At 40.1% G+C, this 21,008-nt stretch overlaps 1 protein-coding gene across 1 annotated transcript in view; it reads left to right on the forward strand.

Moving 5' to 3' along the window:
• WASHC5 (WASH complex subunit 5) overlaps window positions 1-21,008 on the forward strand; it is a 66,765-nt gene that overhangs the window by 43,193 nt on the left and 2,564 nt on the right. The window contains exons 23-28 of the mRNA XM_049854336.1: window positions 75-154; window positions 4,158-4,261; window positions 5,187-5,316; window positions 7,161-7,257; window positions 9,326-9,479; window positions 20,725-20,812. Of these exons, the coding sequence (XP_049710293.1) occupies window positions 75-154; window positions 4,158-4,261; window positions 5,187-5,316; window positions 7,161-7,257; window positions 9,326-9,479; window positions 20,725-20,812 (653 nt within the window). The remainder of the gene's footprint in view (window positions 1-74; window positions 155-4,157; window positions 4,262-5,186; window positions 5,317-7,160; window positions 7,258-9,325; window positions 9,480-20,724; window positions 20,813-21,008) is intronic.

Genomic DNA, 21,008 nt, shown 5'->3' on the forward strand with positions numbered 1-21,008 from the left:
ACTACTCTGAGATAAAGATAGCACCACAGCCTTTCTAAATTTACTAAGTAGAAAATTATATTTTAACCTTCCAGCAAATTCGAATAAAATTTACTTTTCCGCCATTGCCAAAACACAGAAGATTTGGACAGCTTATCTCGAGGCTATAATGAAGGTATGATGTGGGGGAGAGGGAACCAACTGTTGACTGCGATAATCAGTACTGTATTTTCTAAATTATTATTGTAACTTTGATGCCCAAAGAAAGCTACACTTCCTTTTTGGTTATTAAAATGAAAATATAATACTTCAGTTTATCATCATTTCTAAATTTATTTTTTTCTTTATCTTCCTTTCTGGGGCTATTCTTGACTATGGCCTTTGCTTTTCATTGGTCTGTTGTTTTCTTTTTATGCAAAAAACTGTTTTGAAATGCATTTTTGCAAGAGGTGCTTCCATGCAAGCCAGTGAAAATTTTCCTCTGTCAGTAATATTCCATTCTTACCTAACAAGCTCATTGAATTTCTTATCAGTTTACTAGCTGGTAAGTGGATAAGTGGAGAAAATACTGAAGTTGTCAGGGACTTCATTTTACGTGGATCCACAGTCAATGCCCATGGAAGCAGCAGTCAAGAAATCAAAGGACACATTGCATTGGACAAATTGCTGCAAAAGACCTCCTTAAAGTGTTAAAAAGCAAAGCTTTCACTTTGAGGACTAAGGTGAGCCTAACCCAAGCCATAGTATTTTCAGTCACCTCATATGCTTGCGAAAGCTGAACAGTGAATAAGGAAGACCGAAAAAGAATTGATGCCTTCGAATTATGGTGTTGGCAAGGAATATTGAAGATACCGTGGACTGCCAGAAGAACCAACAAATCTGTCTTGGAATGCTCCTTGGAAGCAGGCAAGTACATATCACATACTCTGGACGTGTTGTCAGGAGGGACCAGTGCCTGGAGAAGGACATCATGCTTGATGAAGTAGAGGGTCAGCGAAAAAGAGGAAGACCTTCAATGAGATGAATTGACACAGTGGCTGCCAGCAATGGGCTCAAGCATAACAATGATTGTGAAGATGCCACAGGACCAGGCAGTGTTTCGTTCTGTTGTACACAGGGTCGCTATGAGTTGGACCTGACTCAGTGGCACCTAACAACAACATCAGTTTACAGATCTCATCTGCTCTTAAGTAGCTGTTAGAATAGGACATACTATCTCTTTCCCCTCATATGTTTGCCTAGGTGTTAGAAAGCCAGGTTATTTGGGTCATAAATTATCTTTACATTGGGAGCAGAATATAGTGTCTTTGGAAATGAGTAAGATAGAGAAATGAGATTAATTTGCTGGGTGGAAATCCAGTTTATTTTAGAATCTGATCATCAACCTTTCTGCCTTTACACTGTGATCTCCTGTGTGCCCTTCTCTCATCTGGTGATCAAGATAGTCAACAACCTTTTGCTGAGCACCCATTATGTACAAAGCATTGTCAACTAGAGCTAAATGAAACACTATCTGTATCCTCAGAAAGCCTACTTAAATCTAGGGGTAGATTTTCCAGTAGAGAACTGTGATTTGTGGTTAAAAGTTTGACATACATAAAAAAAGTCTAAAACGCTGTGGGAATTTGGATAAGTTCCATTCGTTTGTTCCCACTTAAATGTTACTTGTTAAGATAGTATTCATTGGTGTCTCACCCGAATGTGCAATATATTTTCCATCATTTCAGTGACAGTGTTTCTTGAATGCTAAGCACATGAATAAGTAATCCAAGGAAACTTTGGCTCTGCTAAGTGTCCTCTTGTTATATAGGTTTGACATTCCCGTAACCTCTTGATTTTTAGATATGCAAGTTTATTCGAACGATTTTCTAATTGCTAGGAAACCTTTTAGAAGGAGTCAAAAATTACCTGCGGTTGGACAGACTGCCAGGTCTCATTTCTGTAGGGGCCTAGGGAGGCCAGTGATTCTTTGGAGAGGCTTGCAGGCTTCTTCTTGGTTGCTGGGTGGGTCCAGCAGCTTCTGCAGGTGGTTATTAGTTAAAGACAATTGATGGTAATGCAGTAGTAGCCAAGCGGTTGTGCCTGAACCGTTGATCTTTACGTAAAAGCCCCAAGGACCCATTTGCCTTTTAGTTTTGAATGAAGGAACTTGCCATCACTCAGTCAGTGTTGATCTGGAGCAGCACTGGCCAAAAGAACTCTCTCGACAGTGGAAACATTCTTTGCTGTTCTGAACAGTTGCCACTACTACATGCTGCTACTAAGCCCTTGAAATTTGGCTAATGCAACTGAAGAACGGAATTTTTAATTTTACTTCATTTTAACTAATTTAAATTTATCCAGCTACACGAGGCTGGTGGCTACCGTATTAGGCAGTACAACTCTAGAGAAATCATGGAGAAAGTGTGATATGCCAAATATCTTTAAATAGACAAATGTCTAGGTAAAATGAGTTGTTTGTCATCAGGCTCCTTGACCTCTCCAGTAGCTTATTAGTGGAGTGTAGTCAGTGAGCACAAAAAGAAAATTGTGACCACTAAGGTTCAGGGTGCATTAAATAAGAGCAAGTTGTATGAAACTGACTTTATTTCCATTTCTAGACTGATATTTTCAGGGGAATCCTTGACATAGAATGACCTAGACATAGAGTTCCTAGAATTAAGCAGGAAATTACTGGGGCCAGATACAAGATGTGAGGAGCAGTGTGGAGGAGGCTGAAAGGACCTGCTATTTTCTAGACCTTGCCCTATTGTAATTTTTAAATAATATATTTTTCTATAAATACAAGCTTTCTTATTTATAAGTAGCCTTTTTGGATTGACTTTTATTTTTTATGCATAAGTAGAATAATAGTCTAGTAAGAATAGTGGTCGAAAGTAGTACATTCAAGATCGTTTGACACTTTATTATTGTTAAGATACACAGCAAAACATACACCAACTCAACAGTTTATACAGGTACAATTCAGTGACATTAATTACATTCTTCAAGTCATGCAATCAGTCTCATCCTCTCTTTCTGAGTTGTTCCTCCCCTATTAGCATAAACTCACTGCCCCTTAAGTTTCCTATCTACATTTAACAGTTTTTAATTGGTGTACGCTCTGTTTATCTAAATAATAGCTTTTCTTTACTCTTAGAGAAGGCCACTTTCTTTTTCTTAACCTTGCCTCCAACAACAACTCAGAGGAACTGTGTTCATTTACACCTTCTCGTTCCTGGCATTGTAAAACAGCCAATTTCATAGGATACCTTTCTCAGAGTAGGGAAAAAAAGGGAGCTGGCACAGAAACTTAGAGTATATTATTGACTTATGATGGAAGGAAGCTTTGGGGAGCAGGCTGTACTCCATCTCAGCCTGACCCAAAGATAACTTCGTCCCACTCAGCAATTGTTGAACTGTCCAAATAGTGTTTACTCTCATCACTACTTTGAAATTACAGGAGTTATTAGACCTGCCATGTTAATATAGCTCAAATTTGTTTTTTAGTAGTTTAATAATTATATTTGTTATAATTGGCTTCCATTGTTATCCTGTGTGTTTTATTGTATACATTTAGAAGCACTACTCTGAGACAGGGCCCATAGGCTTCACCAGACTCTCCGAGGGGTTCAGAGCATTAAAAAATGGCTAAAGAATCCCTACATCAAGGGAGTCGTTATTGTTATAGGTGCATTCTTGTTAGAGTTTATGTAGATTATTATATAATCTGGATTAGTGCATAATCTATAATCCCAAGATTTATTTCCACTGAATTTTAGAATACGAGAATGGAATGGCATCCTTGGACTTGAGAATGGTCAACATAGGACAAATACAAAGAAGTAGGGCTTCTCTTAGTAGCTGCTAAACCTTAATCCAAAAGATGGAAAATACAGCTTCAAAATGCCTGAATGAATGAGCAGTAGTGGATCACTTTGTAAAATACTAGACTTTGGGGGTTATGTGAACTTGGCGTACAGAAGTCTATCCATACTTTTCTTGAAAGGTCTCTTGTGCCTTCTAAGGGCCAAGTGTCTGGCCTTAATGACCCATGGAGGAGTCCAGGAAATCCTTAACTTTTTCTGTAGGACGTTGTGATCCTTCCCATGAAAATGTGTCACCTGGGAGTCTGCCTTCTTACTGTCACTTTGAGATGCCAATGTGTCCTAGTTCTCCTCACTGGTTCTGGTTCACAGGTGGGACAGATGCAGATCCTGAGACAGCAGATTGCAAATGAGTTAAATTTCTCCTGTCGGTTTGACTCCAGACATCTGGCAGCTGCTCTGGAGAATCTCAATAAGTAAGTACCAGGGTTTGAAACCGCCATCTGTGGGCCTGGATCTTTCAACATCAACTGGCTCTCCAGTTTCTTCAGTACCAACTCTTTTAAATTCTTTTTGCATAAGAAGTCTCTCAGATTTCATAGGCTTCCTTCCTGTGGAGAATCAAAATCCATCTTCAAAAGCCTCTTTTCTCAGTATTGTCACGTTGTCCTTTGGTCTCATTTTTTTTTTTTTAATTCAGCTAAGATATCGATCATATAGTACATACCAGACATTGTGCTAAGTACTTACCCATATTGCAAAAGCAATTATCACCAAAATCCAAATGGGCTTTCTACAGAACTGAGTCACTAATTATCCAGAAGGTGGTTAAAGTGTGGTAATCACCAGGAGGGGTGTAGGCACGCGTGCACTGGAGTGCAGTCACGTCCTGCACCTCACCAGCACCTTGCTCTCATTTTGAGCCTTATATTCAAAGGTAAACAATCCATGCTTCGTGGTTACTAAAGCGGTGCTTTTCACAAACTAGGTATTGAAAATAGGTCAGTCAATTCGTAAAAATTTGGATGAGGAGCGCTGGTGGCGCAGTGGTTAAGCACTTGGCTGCTAACCAAAAGGTCTGCAGTTGGAAAGATGTGGCAGTCTGCTTCTGTAAAGATTACAGCCTTGGAATGCCTATGGGGCAGTTCTGCTCTGTACTATAAGGTTGCTATGAGACAGAATCAACTCGACAACAATGGGTCTGAAAGATAAAGGAACTCTAGGTCAGATTTTCCACTTAGAACCAGTCACAGGCATGGAAATTGAGAGTTGGAACAGGTTCTCATTTTACAGATAAACTGAAGCCTCAAAAGATAACATCACTGGCTTGTAGGAACTTGTATAAATTGATGTCTAATGTTTCTTACTATTTTGGTTTTTCTTTTTTTCTCCTTCATTTAGGGCTCTCCTAGCAGATATTGAGGCCCACTATCAGGACCCTTCACTTCCTTACCCCAAAGAAGATAACACACTCTTATATGAGATCACAGCCTATCTGGAGGCCGCTGGTATTCACAATCCACTGAATAAGGTTGGTGATGAAAACACGTAGTGGTGGGAGACAGTATAGAGCAGCTGGGCCCAGGTAGCAGCTCAGTGGGCTGGGCTCAGATCCCAGAGCCTCCACCTTATCAGGTCACCTGCCCTCTCTGAGCTCCAGTTCCCAGTGTATACTATGAGGATGATCACACCTGTCACCCCTGGCTCAGGACTGTGGGGAACGAAGTGCTCATCAAAGCTTGTTAAAAACTGAAAGACTTCGTGTCGATGTCAGAGATTAGTTCGGGTTTGTCCAGGGTTTGATGTTTGAACTTCACATAACAGGTAGCATTGATCCTTGTTGCACAAAAATACTTCCCTCCATGGCTGACTCTAATCACAATCGTAACACGAGGCTACAGGTTCTTTTCCACAATTCTGATCTCCAAAACCCTCTGAGAACTGAATGTTTTTTTCCTAAGTTGGTGGCAGATCTCATTTGGTGTCAAAACCCATCCTAAACTGACATAAAGCTATTTACACTCCTTATGTATCCCCCTCAGTGTGAATAATCATATGCTTTGATGCAGAAATATTGATCGTAGGCTGTTACCGGAGGCTCTATAATACCTTTCTAAAATCGATAAAATTTCAAATTCTGGAGCCTATGTGATCCCATGGGTTTTGGATAAAAGATTATGAACTTGAATAGCAGCTAGTGTTTTTTGAGTTCTTACTGGATGCCAAACACCATGCTAAACCTGGAACATGGCTCATCCCAGTCTCACAACAACACTATGAAATCTGAAGGACCTAAGGCACAGAGAGGTTAGAAACTTGCCCAGAGCTCCACACTGGTAAGTGATGGGGCCAGTAGTCTGTGCCTCCAGCCATTGTGGACTCCCACCTCCCATGGAATCAAGGACGAGCTGGGAGGGTAGAAATGGCCGTATGTGCCTGACTTGGTCTTTCTGCCATATTGACAGGGAAGGAGACCGCTCTGTGACATTGCCAGGGAAAGCAAATGACACATGAGATACTTGCTTATTTTCTGCTTATGTACTTCTCTGCCCCGCTACACGGGTCTTGTCCTTGTCTGTCTGTCTCTCCCTCCTTTCCGCTCCCCCTCTATCATCCCTCCAGCTTGGCCTTGAATGCAGTTTAGTTTGCTGTCTCTTTATGTTGCCCATCACCCTTTTTTCCCCTTCCCTTTATTAATGACATTAATGGGAATCATGGGGCCCTGGTGGCACAATGGTTGAAGTGCCCGGTTGGTGGTTCAGACCCACCAGCAGCTCCGTGGGAAAAAAAACATGGCGATCTCCTCCCATACAGAACTACAGCCTTGGAAACCCTGTGGGGCAGATCTGCTCTGTCCTACAAGGTTGCTATGAGTCAGAATCGACTCAACAACAGTGGGTTTGGTTTGGTTTTTTGGAATAGCTAAGCAAAATGTATTCCCTTCCCAAAAGGGCTAATCGTTATATAGGTATTCATGTTTGGGGGTCAGTGGTGTTAAATAGGAGCCCTGGTGGTGCAGTGGTTAAGCTGTCGGCTGCTAACTGAAAGGTTGATGGTTCGAACCCACCAGCTACTCCATAGGAGAAAAATGTGACAGTCTGCTTTCATAAAGATTACAGCCTTGGAAACCCTATAGGGCAGTTCTGCTCTGTCCTGTAGGGTCACTGTGAGTCAAAATTGACAGTAACAGGTTTGGTTTAGGTTTGGTGTTAAATAAAAATCTGAAGGCAGCAAATTAATGGAACCATCATAGTTTTAGGTAGCCTGTCTGAAGAGCAAATTGGAATGAAACTGAAGCTTTACAGTTGAAAATGCATTCCATGGTATTGTGCAGTTTGAAGAAACCATCTATTTTTCTGACTTTTCTCTTCCCAGATATATATAACAACAAAGCGCTTACCTTATTTCCCAATTGTCAACTTTCTATTTTTGATCGCCCAGTTGCCAAAACTTCAATACAACAAAAACCTAGGTACTGTATATTTATTCTTTGCAATAAGTAACAGTAACAATAAATTAATATTGAATCAAATAGCTGCTTATATACAATACTATGTCAGATATGAGATTTTTTTTTTTTTTAGTTAAATGCGTGCTAATAAAATATGTCATTGTACCTCTGCAATATGGTGTCCTTTCATGAAATATAAACAGTGGGTTTAATATCAACCCACGTGAAATCGGTCACTACACATTAGTAAGTAAACACAATTAAGCCCATGTATACCTTGCTTACTGTAAGCCTGTGTGTACCTTGCTTACTGGTTAACCCACCCCTGTTTCAAGTGTTTAGATTGTCTACTTTTTCTCTACAGTGTCTTATAATATTCAGTGTAGAGGTGTTGCACATTCATTTGTCTGAAAATTTCTTTAGTTCATCTTTGTTCTGGAAAAGTATTTTTGCTATTATGTTTTCTCAACACTTCAAAGATATAATTCTGCATCAGCCTTCTCCTGCTCCTGTGAGAAGTTAGCCATTGGTTAGTTAGATCATTTCTCTTTTTAAAAGATCTGTTGTTTTTTTTTTTTCTGGCAGCTTTTTAAAGTATCTTTTTTTCTTTATGTTCTGCAGATTTACTATGATTTGCTTAGGTATGGATTTCTTTTTATTTTTCCTACTTGTGTTCCCTAGATCTGAGGATGGGTATTCTTCAACAGTCCTGGATAATTTTCAGCCATTATTTCTTTGAATACTGCCTCTCCCCCATTTCCCTATTGTCTCCTTCTGGAACTCCAGTTAGACATTTTAGACCTTCTTACTCTGTTCCATGTACTGTAACTTCTTTTCTCATATTTACCATCTTATTTTCTCTTTAGGTTATAATCCAAGTAATTGTAGCATCCAGTTCAGTAATTTTCTCTTCAGCTGTGTCTAATAAACTATTTAATCTGTACACTTACCTTTTAATTGATATAATTTTTATTTTCAGAAGTTCAATTTGTTTCTTTTTCACAACTTCTTGGTTGTTTTGTGATCTCATACAGCTGTTTTTCTGCTGACTCTCTCTCTGCTGGTACCTTGTGATTTTTAAGTACGACCTCTCATTTTCTGAGGAACTTTGTGAGAATTACTTGAGACCCAGGTTAATGTTGTATTTTTCTTGTGGGAGTATTACCAATCCAGGCCCACTCTTCATTAAATTCGCCATTTCAAGATTTTCTGACCACACAGTTCGTTTGAATTCAGACTGTGTGTCTGCGTGAGGCTTAAATTGTGGTTACAAATTTTCAGGCACGTTTTTTCCTTCTACCCAGCACCAAGGTCAAGGCAGGCACCTTGCTGTTCCCTTCTGAAATTTATTTCTTATTTACGCTTCCACTGAAGTTAAAGACCTTTGTAGTCCCACTTGTGTGGGACTGTCCTGTTTGGCTTCCTCCTAAAGACTCTAAGCTTGATCTCCTGTGCCCCATGCAACATCCAGGCAAAAGTTCCAAGTCTCCACATTTTGGCAGAAACCCTTGGTGAAAAGCTTGGCTATGGCACTCACTTTCTTTACACATTTCCTTCTTTCACTGTCTTGTGAAGATTCTTTTCTTATACAGTGCTCAACATTGTGTCGGAAGGAACTTTTTGTATTTTATTTAGCATTTTAGTTGTTTTCATTTATGGGAGCAGTTCAAGATACGTCATCTGAACTGCATTAGCAGAATTAGCAGAAGTCAGCAATGTGCGATTTTTTATTTTTTCATTTATACTTTTGTATATCTTTAATATTTTCCACAATGGTATCTGTTAATTGTGTAATGAAAACAAAAAACAGTAATGGTGATTATAAAAATTGGTTAACCATCAGACCACTGGAAGCCTCCACTATCCCTGTGGCTAATTCAAAATGTAGTCAGAGTAGTCCTTTCCTCCAGGTAGCCATCTGCTAGTGATGGTGTCACAAGAGTTAATATTGAACTGGGCCCTGAACGTGCTTCAGTGCAGCTGAAATTGCAGTAGCAGGTTCCTGCACTCTGCTGCATCCCAGTGGCTCATATTCAAGTGTTGCCAGAGGCAAGCCCCTCACTTGGTGTTGAATTTTGTTCCCTCACAGGAATGGTCTGCCGAAAGCCTGCCGATCCTGTCGATTGGCCACCACTTGTCCTGGGACTCCTCACTCTGCTGAAGCAGTTTCATTCCCGGTACACTGAACAGTTCCTGGCGCTGATTGGCCAGTTTATCCGCTCCACAGTGGAGCAGTGTACAAGGTACAAAAGGCCAACTGGGAATAAATGCAACTTACCATTGCAAAATGTGATGTAAACCGTGTAAGCCAGATTCCTCTTTTCATTTCCCTAGTAGGGATGGGAAATGGCTGGTTATTCTTCTCTGTAAAACAAGTCAGGCCACACCTCCTGGTTTGGAGAAATTAAAGGTGTGCCCATCCTTAGTCACTCTCTGGACACTCCTATAGGTGTACTTCCAGTGATTTTCCAAGTAGGAATCTGGAGCTGTGCCCAGGGTCAGTAACCACCAAGGGGAGGAAAGTGCCGTCCTGGTGCTCCACTTTTTCAATCCAGTTCTCAGCCCTCAGAGAGCCCGTGAACTCCAGCTGGCTCACTGCCCAGAAACGGTCCCCCATACTTCAGTGGGAGTTAGAGAACACATCAGCATGAAATCCTGCGTAATGTCCAAGTTCTGGGTGTGTAATGAAACAGAAATAACACAGAAGGATACCAAGCTGGTGAACCTTTAATTCCTGGTATTTTTTTATTCCTTCATCAAATTCCAAATGTGACTTTTTTGTGGGATAGAAAAATAAGTTATTTACATGAGATGCTGAGTCCTGAACATCCTTCCCCACCAAGGGGTAGGCCTGGCTAAAGACATTTCTTTGTCACATTGCACATTCAGAATTTGAAAGATTATCACTTTGTCATTTTTGCCAATGTGACTTAAAGACTAATAAATGAAAATGCTCTTTCAAATCCTCCAAAGCAACACTGAATCCTAAAACTGGAAGTGACTTCAGAGGCCATTTAATGTACCTCCCACCAAGTGCATGAATCAGCCCTGAGGCGTCCCTGACAGGTAGTCGTCTGGTCTCTGATCATCTGTGAGGCACTCCTGACCTCTCCTCAACACAGTACACTGGTAGAGAGTCAGTTGTTCTCATCACTAGAAAGTTCCCGATTGTGGTGATCAGAAATCCATACCTGAAAATTTCACTCACTGGGCCTTTTTTTGGAGGCCTGGTGGCACAATGGTTCAGAGTTTGGCTGCTAACCAAAGGGTTGGCAGTTCGATTCTACCAGCTGCTTCTTGGAAACCATATGGGGCAGTTCCAGTCTGTTCTATAGGGTCACTATGAGTTGGAATCAACTCCGCAGCAATGGATTTAGTTTGGTTTGGGTTTTGAGCTTTTTTCTACCCTTTGAAATTAAAATAAATGCAGTCTCTTAGACTTGATTTGTAAACTTTCAAGTAAAGCGCAATAAAAATTAAAAAAAAAAAATGATGTCATAAGGATAATTAAAAAAAGTTTTTTTTCTTACCCTTACAACATCACCTCTTTTTTTTTTTAATTTTTATTGTGCTTTACGTGAAAGTTTACAAATCAAGTCAGTCTCTCACACAAAAACTTATATACGCCTACCTGTATACTCCCAATTGCTCTCCCCATAATGAGACAGCGCGCTCCCTCCCTCCACTCTCTTTTCATGTCTGTTTCGCCAGCTTCTAACCCCCTCTACCCTCTCATCTCCCCACCAGGGAGGAGATGCCAACATAGTTTCAACATAGTTTCAAGTGTCCACCTGATCCAAGAAGCTCACTCCTCACCAGCATCCCTCCCCATCCCATTGTCCAGTCCAATCCATGTCTGAAGAGTTGGCTTTGGGAATGGTTCCTGTCCTGGGCCAACAGAAGGTCTGGGGGCCATGACCACTGGGGTCCTTCTAGTCTCAGTCAGACCATTAAGTCTCGTCTTTTTATGAGATTTGGGGTCTGCATCCCACTGCTCTCCTGCTCCCTCAGGAGTTCTCTGTTGTGTTCCCTGTCAGGGCAGTCATCAGTTGTAGCTGGGCACCATCAGTTCTTCTGGTCTCAGGCTGATGTAGTCTCTGGTTTATGTGGCCCTTTCTGTTTCTTGGGCTTGTAATTACCTTATGTCCTTGGTGTTCTTCATTCTCCTATGGTCCAGGTGGGTTGAGACCAGTTGATGCATCTTAGATGGCCACTTGCTAGCATTTGAGACCCCGGACGCCTGTCTCCAAAGTAGGATGCAGAATGTCTTCTTAATAGATTTTATTACGCCAGTTGACTTAGGTGTCCCCTGAAACCATGGTCCCCAAACCCCCACCCCTGCTACAGTGGCCTTTGAAGCATTCAGTTTATTCAGGAAACTGCTTTGCTTTTGGTTTAGTCCAGTTGTGCTGACCTCGCCTGTATTGTGTGTTGTCTTTCCCGGCACCTAAAGTAGTTCTTATCTACTATCTAATTAGTGAATACCCCTCTCCCACCCTCCCTATTTCCCCTGTCTCGTAACCATCAAAGAATATTTTCTTCTCTGTTTAAACTATTTCTTGAGTTCTTATAATAGTGGTCTTATACAATATTTATCCTTGTGCAACTGACTAATTTCACTCAGCGTAATGCCTTCCAGGTTCCTCCATGTTATGAAATGTTTCACAGATTCATCACTGTTCTTTATCGATGCATAGTATTCCATTGTGTGAATATGCCATAATTTATCCATTCATCTGTTGATGAGCACTTTGGTTGCTTCCATCTTTTGCTATTGTAAACAGTGCTGCAGTGAAAATGGGTGTGCATATTATCTGTTCGTGTAAAGGCTCTTATTTCTCTAGGATATATTCCGAGGAGTGGGATTGCTGGATCATATGGTAGTTCTATTTCTAGCTTTTTAAGGAAGCGCCAAATTGATTTCCAAAGTGATTGTACCATTTTACATTCCCACCAGCAGTATATAAGTGTTCTAGTCTCTCCACAACCTCTCCAACATTTATTATTTTGTGTTTTTTGGATTAATGCCAGCCTTGTTGGAGTGAGATGGAATCTCACTGTAGTTTTGATTTGCATTTCTTTAATGGCTAATGATCCTGAGCATTTCCTCATGTACCTGTTAGCTATCTAAATGTCTTCTTTAGTGAAGTGTCTGTTCGTATGTTTTGGCCATTTTTAATTGGGTTATTTGTCTTTTTGTAGTTGAGTTTTTACGGTATCATGTAGACTTTAGAGATCAGGCGCTGATCGGAAATGTCATAGCTAAAAACTTTTTCCCACTCTGTAGGTAGTCTTTTTATTCTTTTGGTGAAGGCTTTGGATGAGCACAGGTGTTTGATTTTTAGGAGCTCCCAGTTATCTAGTTTTTCTTCTGCCTTGTTAGTACTGTTTTGTACATTGTTTATGCCATGTATTAGGGCTCCTAACATTGTCCCTGGTTTTTCTTCCATGATCTTTATCATTTTAGATTTTTTATTTAGGTCTTTGATCCATTTTGAGCTCGGTTTTGTGCATGGTGTGAGGTATGGACCTTGTTTCATTTTTTTGCAGATGGATATCCAGTTACGCCAGCACCATTTGTTAAAAAGACTATCTTCTCCATTTAACTGCTTTGGGCCCTTGTCAGATATCAGGTGCTCAGAAATGGATGGATTTATGTCTGGATTCTCAATTCTGTTCCATTGGTCCATGTGTCTGTTGTTGTACCAGTACCAGACTGTTTTGACTACTGTGGCAGTATAATAGGTTCTAAAATTAGGTAAAGTAAGGCCTCCCGGTTTGTTCTTGCCCTTCCATATGAAGTTGGTGATTTGTTTTTCCATCTCATTAAAAAATGTTGTTGGAATTTGGATCGGAATTGCGTTAAATCTATAGACTGTTTCTGGTAGAATAGACATTTTTATAATGTTAAGTCTTCCTGTCCATGAGCAAGGTATGTTTTTCTACCTATGTAGGTCTCTTCTGGTTTCTTGCAGAAGTGTTTTGTAGTTTTCTTTGTATCAGTTTTTTACATCTCTGGTAAGATTTATTCCTGAGTGTCTTCTTGGGGGCTATTGTAAACGGTATTGATTTGGTGGTTTCCTCTTTGATGTTCTTTTTGTTGGTGTAGAGGAATCCAACTGATTTTTGTATGTTTATCTTGTATCCCCTTACTTTGCTGAACTCTTCTGTTAGTTTCAGTAGTTTTCTTGAGGATTCCTTAGGGTTTTCTGTGTATAAGATCATGTCATCTGCAAATAGAGATACTTTTGCTTCTTCCTTGCCAATCTGAATGCCTTTGTTTCTTTATCTACCCTAATTGCTCTGGCTAGGACCTCCAGCACAGTGTTGAATAAGACTGGTGATAAAGGGCATCCTTGTCTCATTCCTGATCTCAAGGGGAATGCTTTCAGGCTGTCTCCATTTAGGATGATGTTGGCTGTCAGTTTTGTATAAATGCCCTTTATTATGTTGAGGAATTTCCCTTCTATTCCTATTTTGCTGAGAGTTTTTATCATGAATGGGTGTTGAACTTGGTCAAATGCCTTTTCTGCATCAACTGATAAAATCATGTGATTCTTGTTTTTTGTTTTATTTATATGATGGATTACATTGTTTTTCTAATGTTGAACCATCCCTACATACCTGGTATGAATCCCACTTGGTCATGATGAATTATTTTTTTGATATGTTGTTGAATTCTATTGGCCAGAACTTTGTTGAGGATTTTTGCATCTAAATTCATGAGGGAGATAGGTCTGTAATTTTCTTTTTTTGTGGTGTCTATACCTTTTTTTTTATATATATACCTGGTTTTGGTATCAGGGATATGCTGGCTTCATAGAATGAGTTTGGGTGTATTCAGTCCTTTTCTCTGTTCTGAAATACCTTTAGTAGGAGTGGTGTTAACTCTTCTCTGAAAGTTTGGTAGGACTCTGCAGTGAAGTGGTCCGGGCCAGGGCTTTTTTTGTTTGTTTGTTTGGAGTTTTTGATTACCTTTTCAATCTCTTGTTTTGGGTCTATTTAGTTGTTCTACTTCTGATTGTGTTAGTTTAGGTAGGTAGTGTGTTTCTAGGAATTCATCCATTCTAGGTTTTCAAATTTGTTAGAGTACAATTTTTCATGGTAACCTGATATGATTCTTTTAATTTCAGTTGGGTCAGTTGTAATATCGCCCATCTCATTTCTTATTTGGGTTATTTTCATCCCATCCTGTTTTTCTTTTATCAGTTTGGCCAATGGTTTATCAATTTTGTTGGTTTTTTTCAAAGAACCAGCTTTTGGTCTTGTTAATTCTTTCAGTTGTTTTTCTGTTTTTCTATTTCATTTAGTTCTGCTCTAATTTTTATTATTTGTTTTCATCTGGTGCCTGAGGGTTTGTTTTGTTGCTCTCTTTCTATTTGTTCAAGTTGTAGGGATAATTCTTTGATTTTGGCCCTTTCTTCTTTTTGTATGTGCACATTTACTGATATAAATTGGCCTCTGAGTACTGCTTTAGCTGTGTCCCAAAGGTTCTGATAGGAAGTGTTTTCATTCTCATTGGATTCTATGAATTTCTTTATTCCATCCTTAATGTCTTCTATAATCCAGTCTTTTTTGAGCAGGGTATTGTTCAGTTTCCAAGTGTTTGATTTCTTTTCTCTGCTTTTTCTGTTATTGATTTCTACTTTTATAGCCTTGTGATCAGAGAAGATGCTTTGTAATATTTCAATGTTTTGGATTCTGCTAAGGCTTCTTTTATGATCTAATATGTGGTCTATTCTAGAGAATGTTCCATGTGCACTAGAGAAGAAGGTATACTTGGTTGCCATTTGGTGGGGTGTTCTGTATATGTCTATGAGGTCAAGTTGGTTGATTGTGGTATTTAGATCTTCCGTGTCTTTATTGAGCTTCTTTCTGAATGTCCTATCCTTCACCAGAAGTGGTGTGTTGAAGTCTCCTACTACTGTTGTGAAGCTATCTCACTTTTCAATGCTGATAAGAGTTTGTTTTATGTATCTTGCAACCCTGTCATTGGGTGCATAAATATTTAATATGGTTATATCTTCTTGGTATATTGTCCCTTTAATCATTATATAGTGTCCTTCCTTATCCTTTGATGGATTTAACTTTAAAGTCTATTTTTGTCAGAAATTAATATTGCCACTCCTGCTCTTCTTTGATTGTTGTTTGCTTGATACATTTTTTTCCATCAAGTTTTAGTTTGTTTTTGTCTCTAAGTCTAAGGTGTGTCTCTTGTAGGCAGGATATAGACGGATTGTGTTTTTTATTCCATACTGCCACTCTCTGTCTCCTTACTGGTGCATTTAGTCCATTTACATTCAGCATTATTATGGATAGGTATGAATTTAGTGCCATCATTTTGATGTCTTTTTTTATGTCTTGACAGTTTCTTTTTCCCACTTAATTTTATGTGCTGAGTAGATTATCTTTATATATTGTCCTTTCCTCATATTCGTTGTTGTTGATTTTGTTTCTGCTGAGTCTCTTTTTTTTTTCTTGTATTTTATTTTGATGTGTAGGATAGTTTGTCTCCTTTGTGTTTACCTTATTATTTACCCCTATTTTTCTAAATTTAAACCTAACTTTTATTTCTTTGTATCACCTTGTCTTCCTCTCCATATAGAAGATCTATAACTACATTTCTTAGCCCCTCTTTATTATTTTAATGTTGTCTTCTTTTACGTGATAACATCGTTGTTTCCCTGCTTTGAGCGTTTTTTTATCTTGATTTATTTTTTTGATTTCACTGTCTGGGTTGACTCCTGATTGCTCTGCCCAGTGTTCTAGTCTTGGGTTGATACCTGATATTGTTGATTTTCTAACCAAAGAACTCCTTTTAGTATTTCTTGTAGCTTTGGTTTGGTTTTTACGAATTCCCTAAACTTCTGTTTATCTGGAAATGTCCTAATTTTACCTTCATTTTTGAGAGACAGTTCTGCTGGATATAAGATTCTTGCCTGGCAATTTTTTTCCTTCAATTTTTTTATATAAGTCATCCCATTGCCTTCTTGCCTGCATGGTTTCTGCCGAGTAGTCTGATCTTATTGACTCTCCTTGTGGGTGACTTTTCGTTTATCCCTAGCTGCTCTTAGAATGCTCTCTTTATCTTTGGTTTTGGCAAGTTTGATTATAATATGTCTTGCTGACTTTCTTTTAAGATCTACCTTATGTGGAGTTCGATGAGCATCTTGGATAGATATCTTCTCATCTTTCACAATATCAGGGAAGTGTTCTACCAACAAATCTTCAACAGTTCTGTCTGTATTTTCTGTTATCTGTCCCCGTTCTGGTACTTCAATCACTCGTAGGTTATTTCTCTTGATAGAGTCCCACAGGATTCTTAAGGTTTCTTCATTTTCTTAATTCTTTTATCTGATTTTTCTTCATATATATTAGTCCCAAGTGCTTTATCTTCAAGTTCAGAAATTCTAGCTTTTTTTACTTGCTCAGTTCTGCTCCTCTGACTTTCTATTGAGTTGTCCACTTCTGTAATTTTATTGTTAATCTTCTGAATTTCTCATAGCAGCCTGTCTGTGGACTTTTCCAGCCTATTAAGTTTTTCATTATATTCTTGAATAATCTTTTTAATTTCTTCAGGTGCTTTTTCTGTGTGTTCCTTGGCTTGTTCTGCATATTGCCTCATTTTCTTCCTGGTGTCTTGAAGGGTTCTGTATATTAGTCTTTTGTATTCTGCCCCTCTAGTAATTCCAGGAATGCACTTTCATCTAGAAGATCCTTTGATTCTTTGTTTTGGGAGCTTGTTGAGGCAATGATGGTCTGTTCCTTTATGTGACTTGATATTGACTCTTGTCTCCAAGACATATATAAGTTATTGTATTAGTTTCTTTTATGTTTGCTTACTGTGTTGTAGCTTCTTTCTTTGTTTTGTTTTGATATGCCCAGATGGGTTGCTGGAGTAAGCTAGCTTGATTATTTTTACCTTTGGAGCTCTGACATCCTGTCCATAGATGGCTAGAGCTGTTATCAGGTGTATCAGTCTAGGAGTCCATTCACTTTTCTTTTATGAATTCAGCTCAGGTGTCCAGATAGCTGATCAAGTGTGTGGTACAGGCTATGTCCTACAGTCTTAGAGGGGTAGGGGTGATTGTTGTAGGTACCACTATCTGGTTGCAGCAGGGGGTCACACTCTGAACAAGGCAGGGTGCTGAGAATCATCCCCCACATGTCTCTGAGGAAAGCGTGTTCCTCTTCCCTAGTGCATACAGGTGGGTGGGTTCTGCAGACAGACCGTGGGCACCCAGTATTTTTGGTTGTAAGGACTGGGAGGTACCAGTTATCCTTGGACCCCTGTTGCAGGTGGCTGGGTGACCTGAGTGGAGCCACCAGTCCTTGGTCCCCTGATGTGGGTAGGTGAGGACCCTGTTTATTGGCAAAGCAATGTCGAACATCAAACACCCACCTCTCCACCGCACAGCTGGAACGGTTGGAGTCTGCCAACAAGGGCCTATTCTCCTGAAATAGGCCCACACAGGTCCATCCAGAGAGGAAAGGTACTCAATGTCCACAGACTGTTTATGCCTTGACAGGAGCCACTTCTGTCCTGAGCTCCCCCGTTTAGCGGAGCTGGCAAATTATCTTTTCCCCCAATTGCAAATTTATTCCTTTTCCAAGGCCGGGAGCATGGCTCTAGGCATTCAACAGGGCCCATCTTGGGCCCAAGGAAATCAGCCGCTGACGCCGGCTTGGGAGCAGCAGGGGCGCATGAAAATACTCAAGTACCTAGCTTTTGCCTAGAGCGCAGTTATTCTCTGGTTCCAGAGGTGTGAGTAGGCTGTGTGGCTAGCTGCCTTTCCCTGAGGAAACTGTGGCCAAACACTTATACCAGCCCACGCCGCTGCTTCCGGGAATGGTGCCTGAGGGCTCCCCACCATTCAGGTCCGGTAACTCCTCTCCGCTTCTGAACCTTCTCGTCCTCCCCCTGCCCCAAAAGTTCGTTTTCTAAGCTTGCCTTTGACGTTCAGGCCTCCTAGCTTGTCATAAATAGTCGTTTCACTTGTTTTTTCGTGTTTTTGTTGTAAGAGGGCTCGCTGGAAGCATCTGTCTATTCCACCATCTTGGCTCTGCCTCCTCACTTTGAATTTTTAATGTCCAGTGGTACCTTAGGTCTTCTCTCTAGGTAATCCCCTTTCACCTGTCTCACGTGCTGAGGTGAGACTACTCACCATATCAAGTTCCTCTCCTAGGAGTTCCAGGTTGTTACTGGCCACTCAAAATGTGACTCCCAGACTTGTATTAAGATTCCAGATACAGCCTTCCCCTCGGTGGGGGTAGGCTATCACATAAGTGCCTTCATTCTGGGCCCAGAACATACTTCTGTGCAACTGAAATTGCAGTAGCAGGCTCCTGCCCTCCACTGCGTGCCAGTGGCTCATATTGATTTTGCCGTCTTGTAAATCCCAACATCTTTTTTCCATGAGCTGCTGCCAGGCCCATTCTTCCCCATCGTGTATTTGATCAATTTATTTTTTTCTGAGTCAAAAGTATAGAACTATATTAAATTTTAATGCATTGTGTAAGACAGTCATAGCATCATTGGCATAGTATTATCTGAAAAAAAGGCTATTTGATTTATTATATCATTACAGTTTTTCAAAGGCTTTGGATAAAAGACTGGAAGGGCGTACACTAAATGCCAACAGTGTTGTGACAGTGGCTTAATCAGTGATTTTTTTTTCCGCTTCCTCACTTGACAGGAGCATTTGGAATATGACTGTTACTTTGATAATGAAAAAAGTTAATTCAGTGCGGGGGTAAGGTGGTAGGAAAAAGTTTATCTTAATTTTGAAACATGAAAGATTCATGAATTCTATTTGTGTCATCAATATTAGCTATTCCTCCAATCGTATCATTAATTTGGGTAGGACACTTCAGTATGTCTTCAAACTGTTGATTAAAATATCGAACAACATAGGCTGTATGTTCACCCTAGCCTTTCTAATTTAAAGATTATTTTTCCTAATTGACAAAGCAGAGGAGAAGCAGACTAGGACTTGAAGGCTGTGCTGCCTCTTAATGGTCTATTCTCCACCTGAAGCAGGCAGCCTGGCTCGCCTCATTGTTCTTGCTTTAAAAACAAGCAAACCGAGTGCAAACTCCGGCTGTTTTTTCTCAGAATTTCTGGGAAGCTTCAGTTAATCACAGCATTAGCTTTACTGACACTAATCTTCAAAACCCACTTGATTCTCCTGTTTCTCCTCAGCTGTATGGTTTCCTTGGCCTCCCCTCTGCAGTGCTGCACCACGTGCTTAGGTCTTTTAGGTGCCTACTGCCGTCCTTTACAACTGGCCTCATTTCATGATCGTGAGAATTGCATTGTTGAGACTTCCCTATCCTTCCAAGCTCCCTTTGCTCTATTTTACGAATTAGCAAAACATCTGCTCTTTGAAACAAGTCTGACCATATGTCAAATAAAAATGTCCAGGTGTGTGTTTGTTGTCTAATGCATTAACTGTTCTTCTCATTCCAAAATAGTAACCCTTATTCCTTGAAGTTAAGCAGATATGACCCTGATCACACATTGAGATACTGAGAGCACGGGGTGCTTTTTGAGGTGCAACCCCTCTTAAACCTTCTTTTCAAAATCAAAAACTCCTCAGAGAAATAGATAATCTAGTACTATGCAACTCTTTTCTAATTAGAAAATGCCAAGTTGTACATTAATTGGAAATTGTTTTAACACCTAGAAACTCCTTTAGACATAACAAGAAAGCATAGAAGCTCTGTGTGCAGACTGGTGTGTACTTTGCTGTATTCCCACCTCCTCGGACGGTGCTAGGCAATATAGTTGTTGGATGAATATGAGGAGGATCCCATATGGAAAATTATCAGATGCTGTGTGTATCTGACAACCTCAAATACACAAGAATGTGCCAGGCACAGTCCCAGATGTTGGAGATACAAAGATGAAGACATGACCCAGGCCCTTAAGGAATTTGTACTCTAGATGGGAACCAGGCACACAAACAACTGAAAAATTAGAGGCTTTGAGGAATAGACTAGGTACAATGAGCACAGGAAAGACAGCATCTGCCCAGAGGGGTCAGGGAGGACTTTACAGAGGAAGTGCCCGAGCAAGGACCTGAAAGCTGTCTGGGAATTTGCTTTCAACTAAGCACACACAGCAAATGTAGCTGCAAAGGGCTGGAGGGGTGGAAGAGTATGGCTTGCTCAGGGACCTGTCAGGGGCCAACTGTTGCTGAACCTTGCAGTTCTGATGGAGACAGAGGGAGATTAGTCTAGACAGCAGGAGCCATATTGTTAAGAGTCATGTAAACCATAGTGAGAAGTATAGGTTTCATCCTGTAGGTTAAGTTCATAAAGATGTGTGAGCAGCATGATGACTTGTCCCAATCAAGAGAATATTCCATAAACTTGTCTATTCTGATTTCAGTTGATAACTTACTATTTATTTAGTCCTTCCATATGTCGATTGAGGATATATTATGTATAAAGCAGTTAATTGATCTAGACTGTTCTTTCTTACAGCCAGAAGGTACCTGAAATGCCTGCAGATGTTGTAGGTGCCCTTTTGTTCCTGGAGGATTATGTTCGATACACAAAGCTACCCAGGAGGGTAAGTGATAGTAAAGAACAGTATTAATGACCTTTTTGTAAAAAGATGGTAATTATAGTGGTGGTACAGTGGTTAAGAGCCCAGCTCCTAACCAAAAAAGGTCGGCAGTTCAAATCCTTGGAAAACCTATGAGGCAGTTCCACTCTGTCCTGTAGGGTCGCTATGAGTCAGAATTGACTCAAGGGCAACGGGTTTG

Source organism: Elephas maximus, chromosome 15, assembly GCF_024166365.1.
Source record: "Elephas maximus indicus isolate mEleMax1 chromosome 15, mEleMax1 primary haplotype, whole genome shotgun sequence".
Lineage (NCBI taxonomy): Eukaryota > Metazoa > Chordata > Mammalia > Proboscidea > Elephantidae > Elephas > Elephas maximus.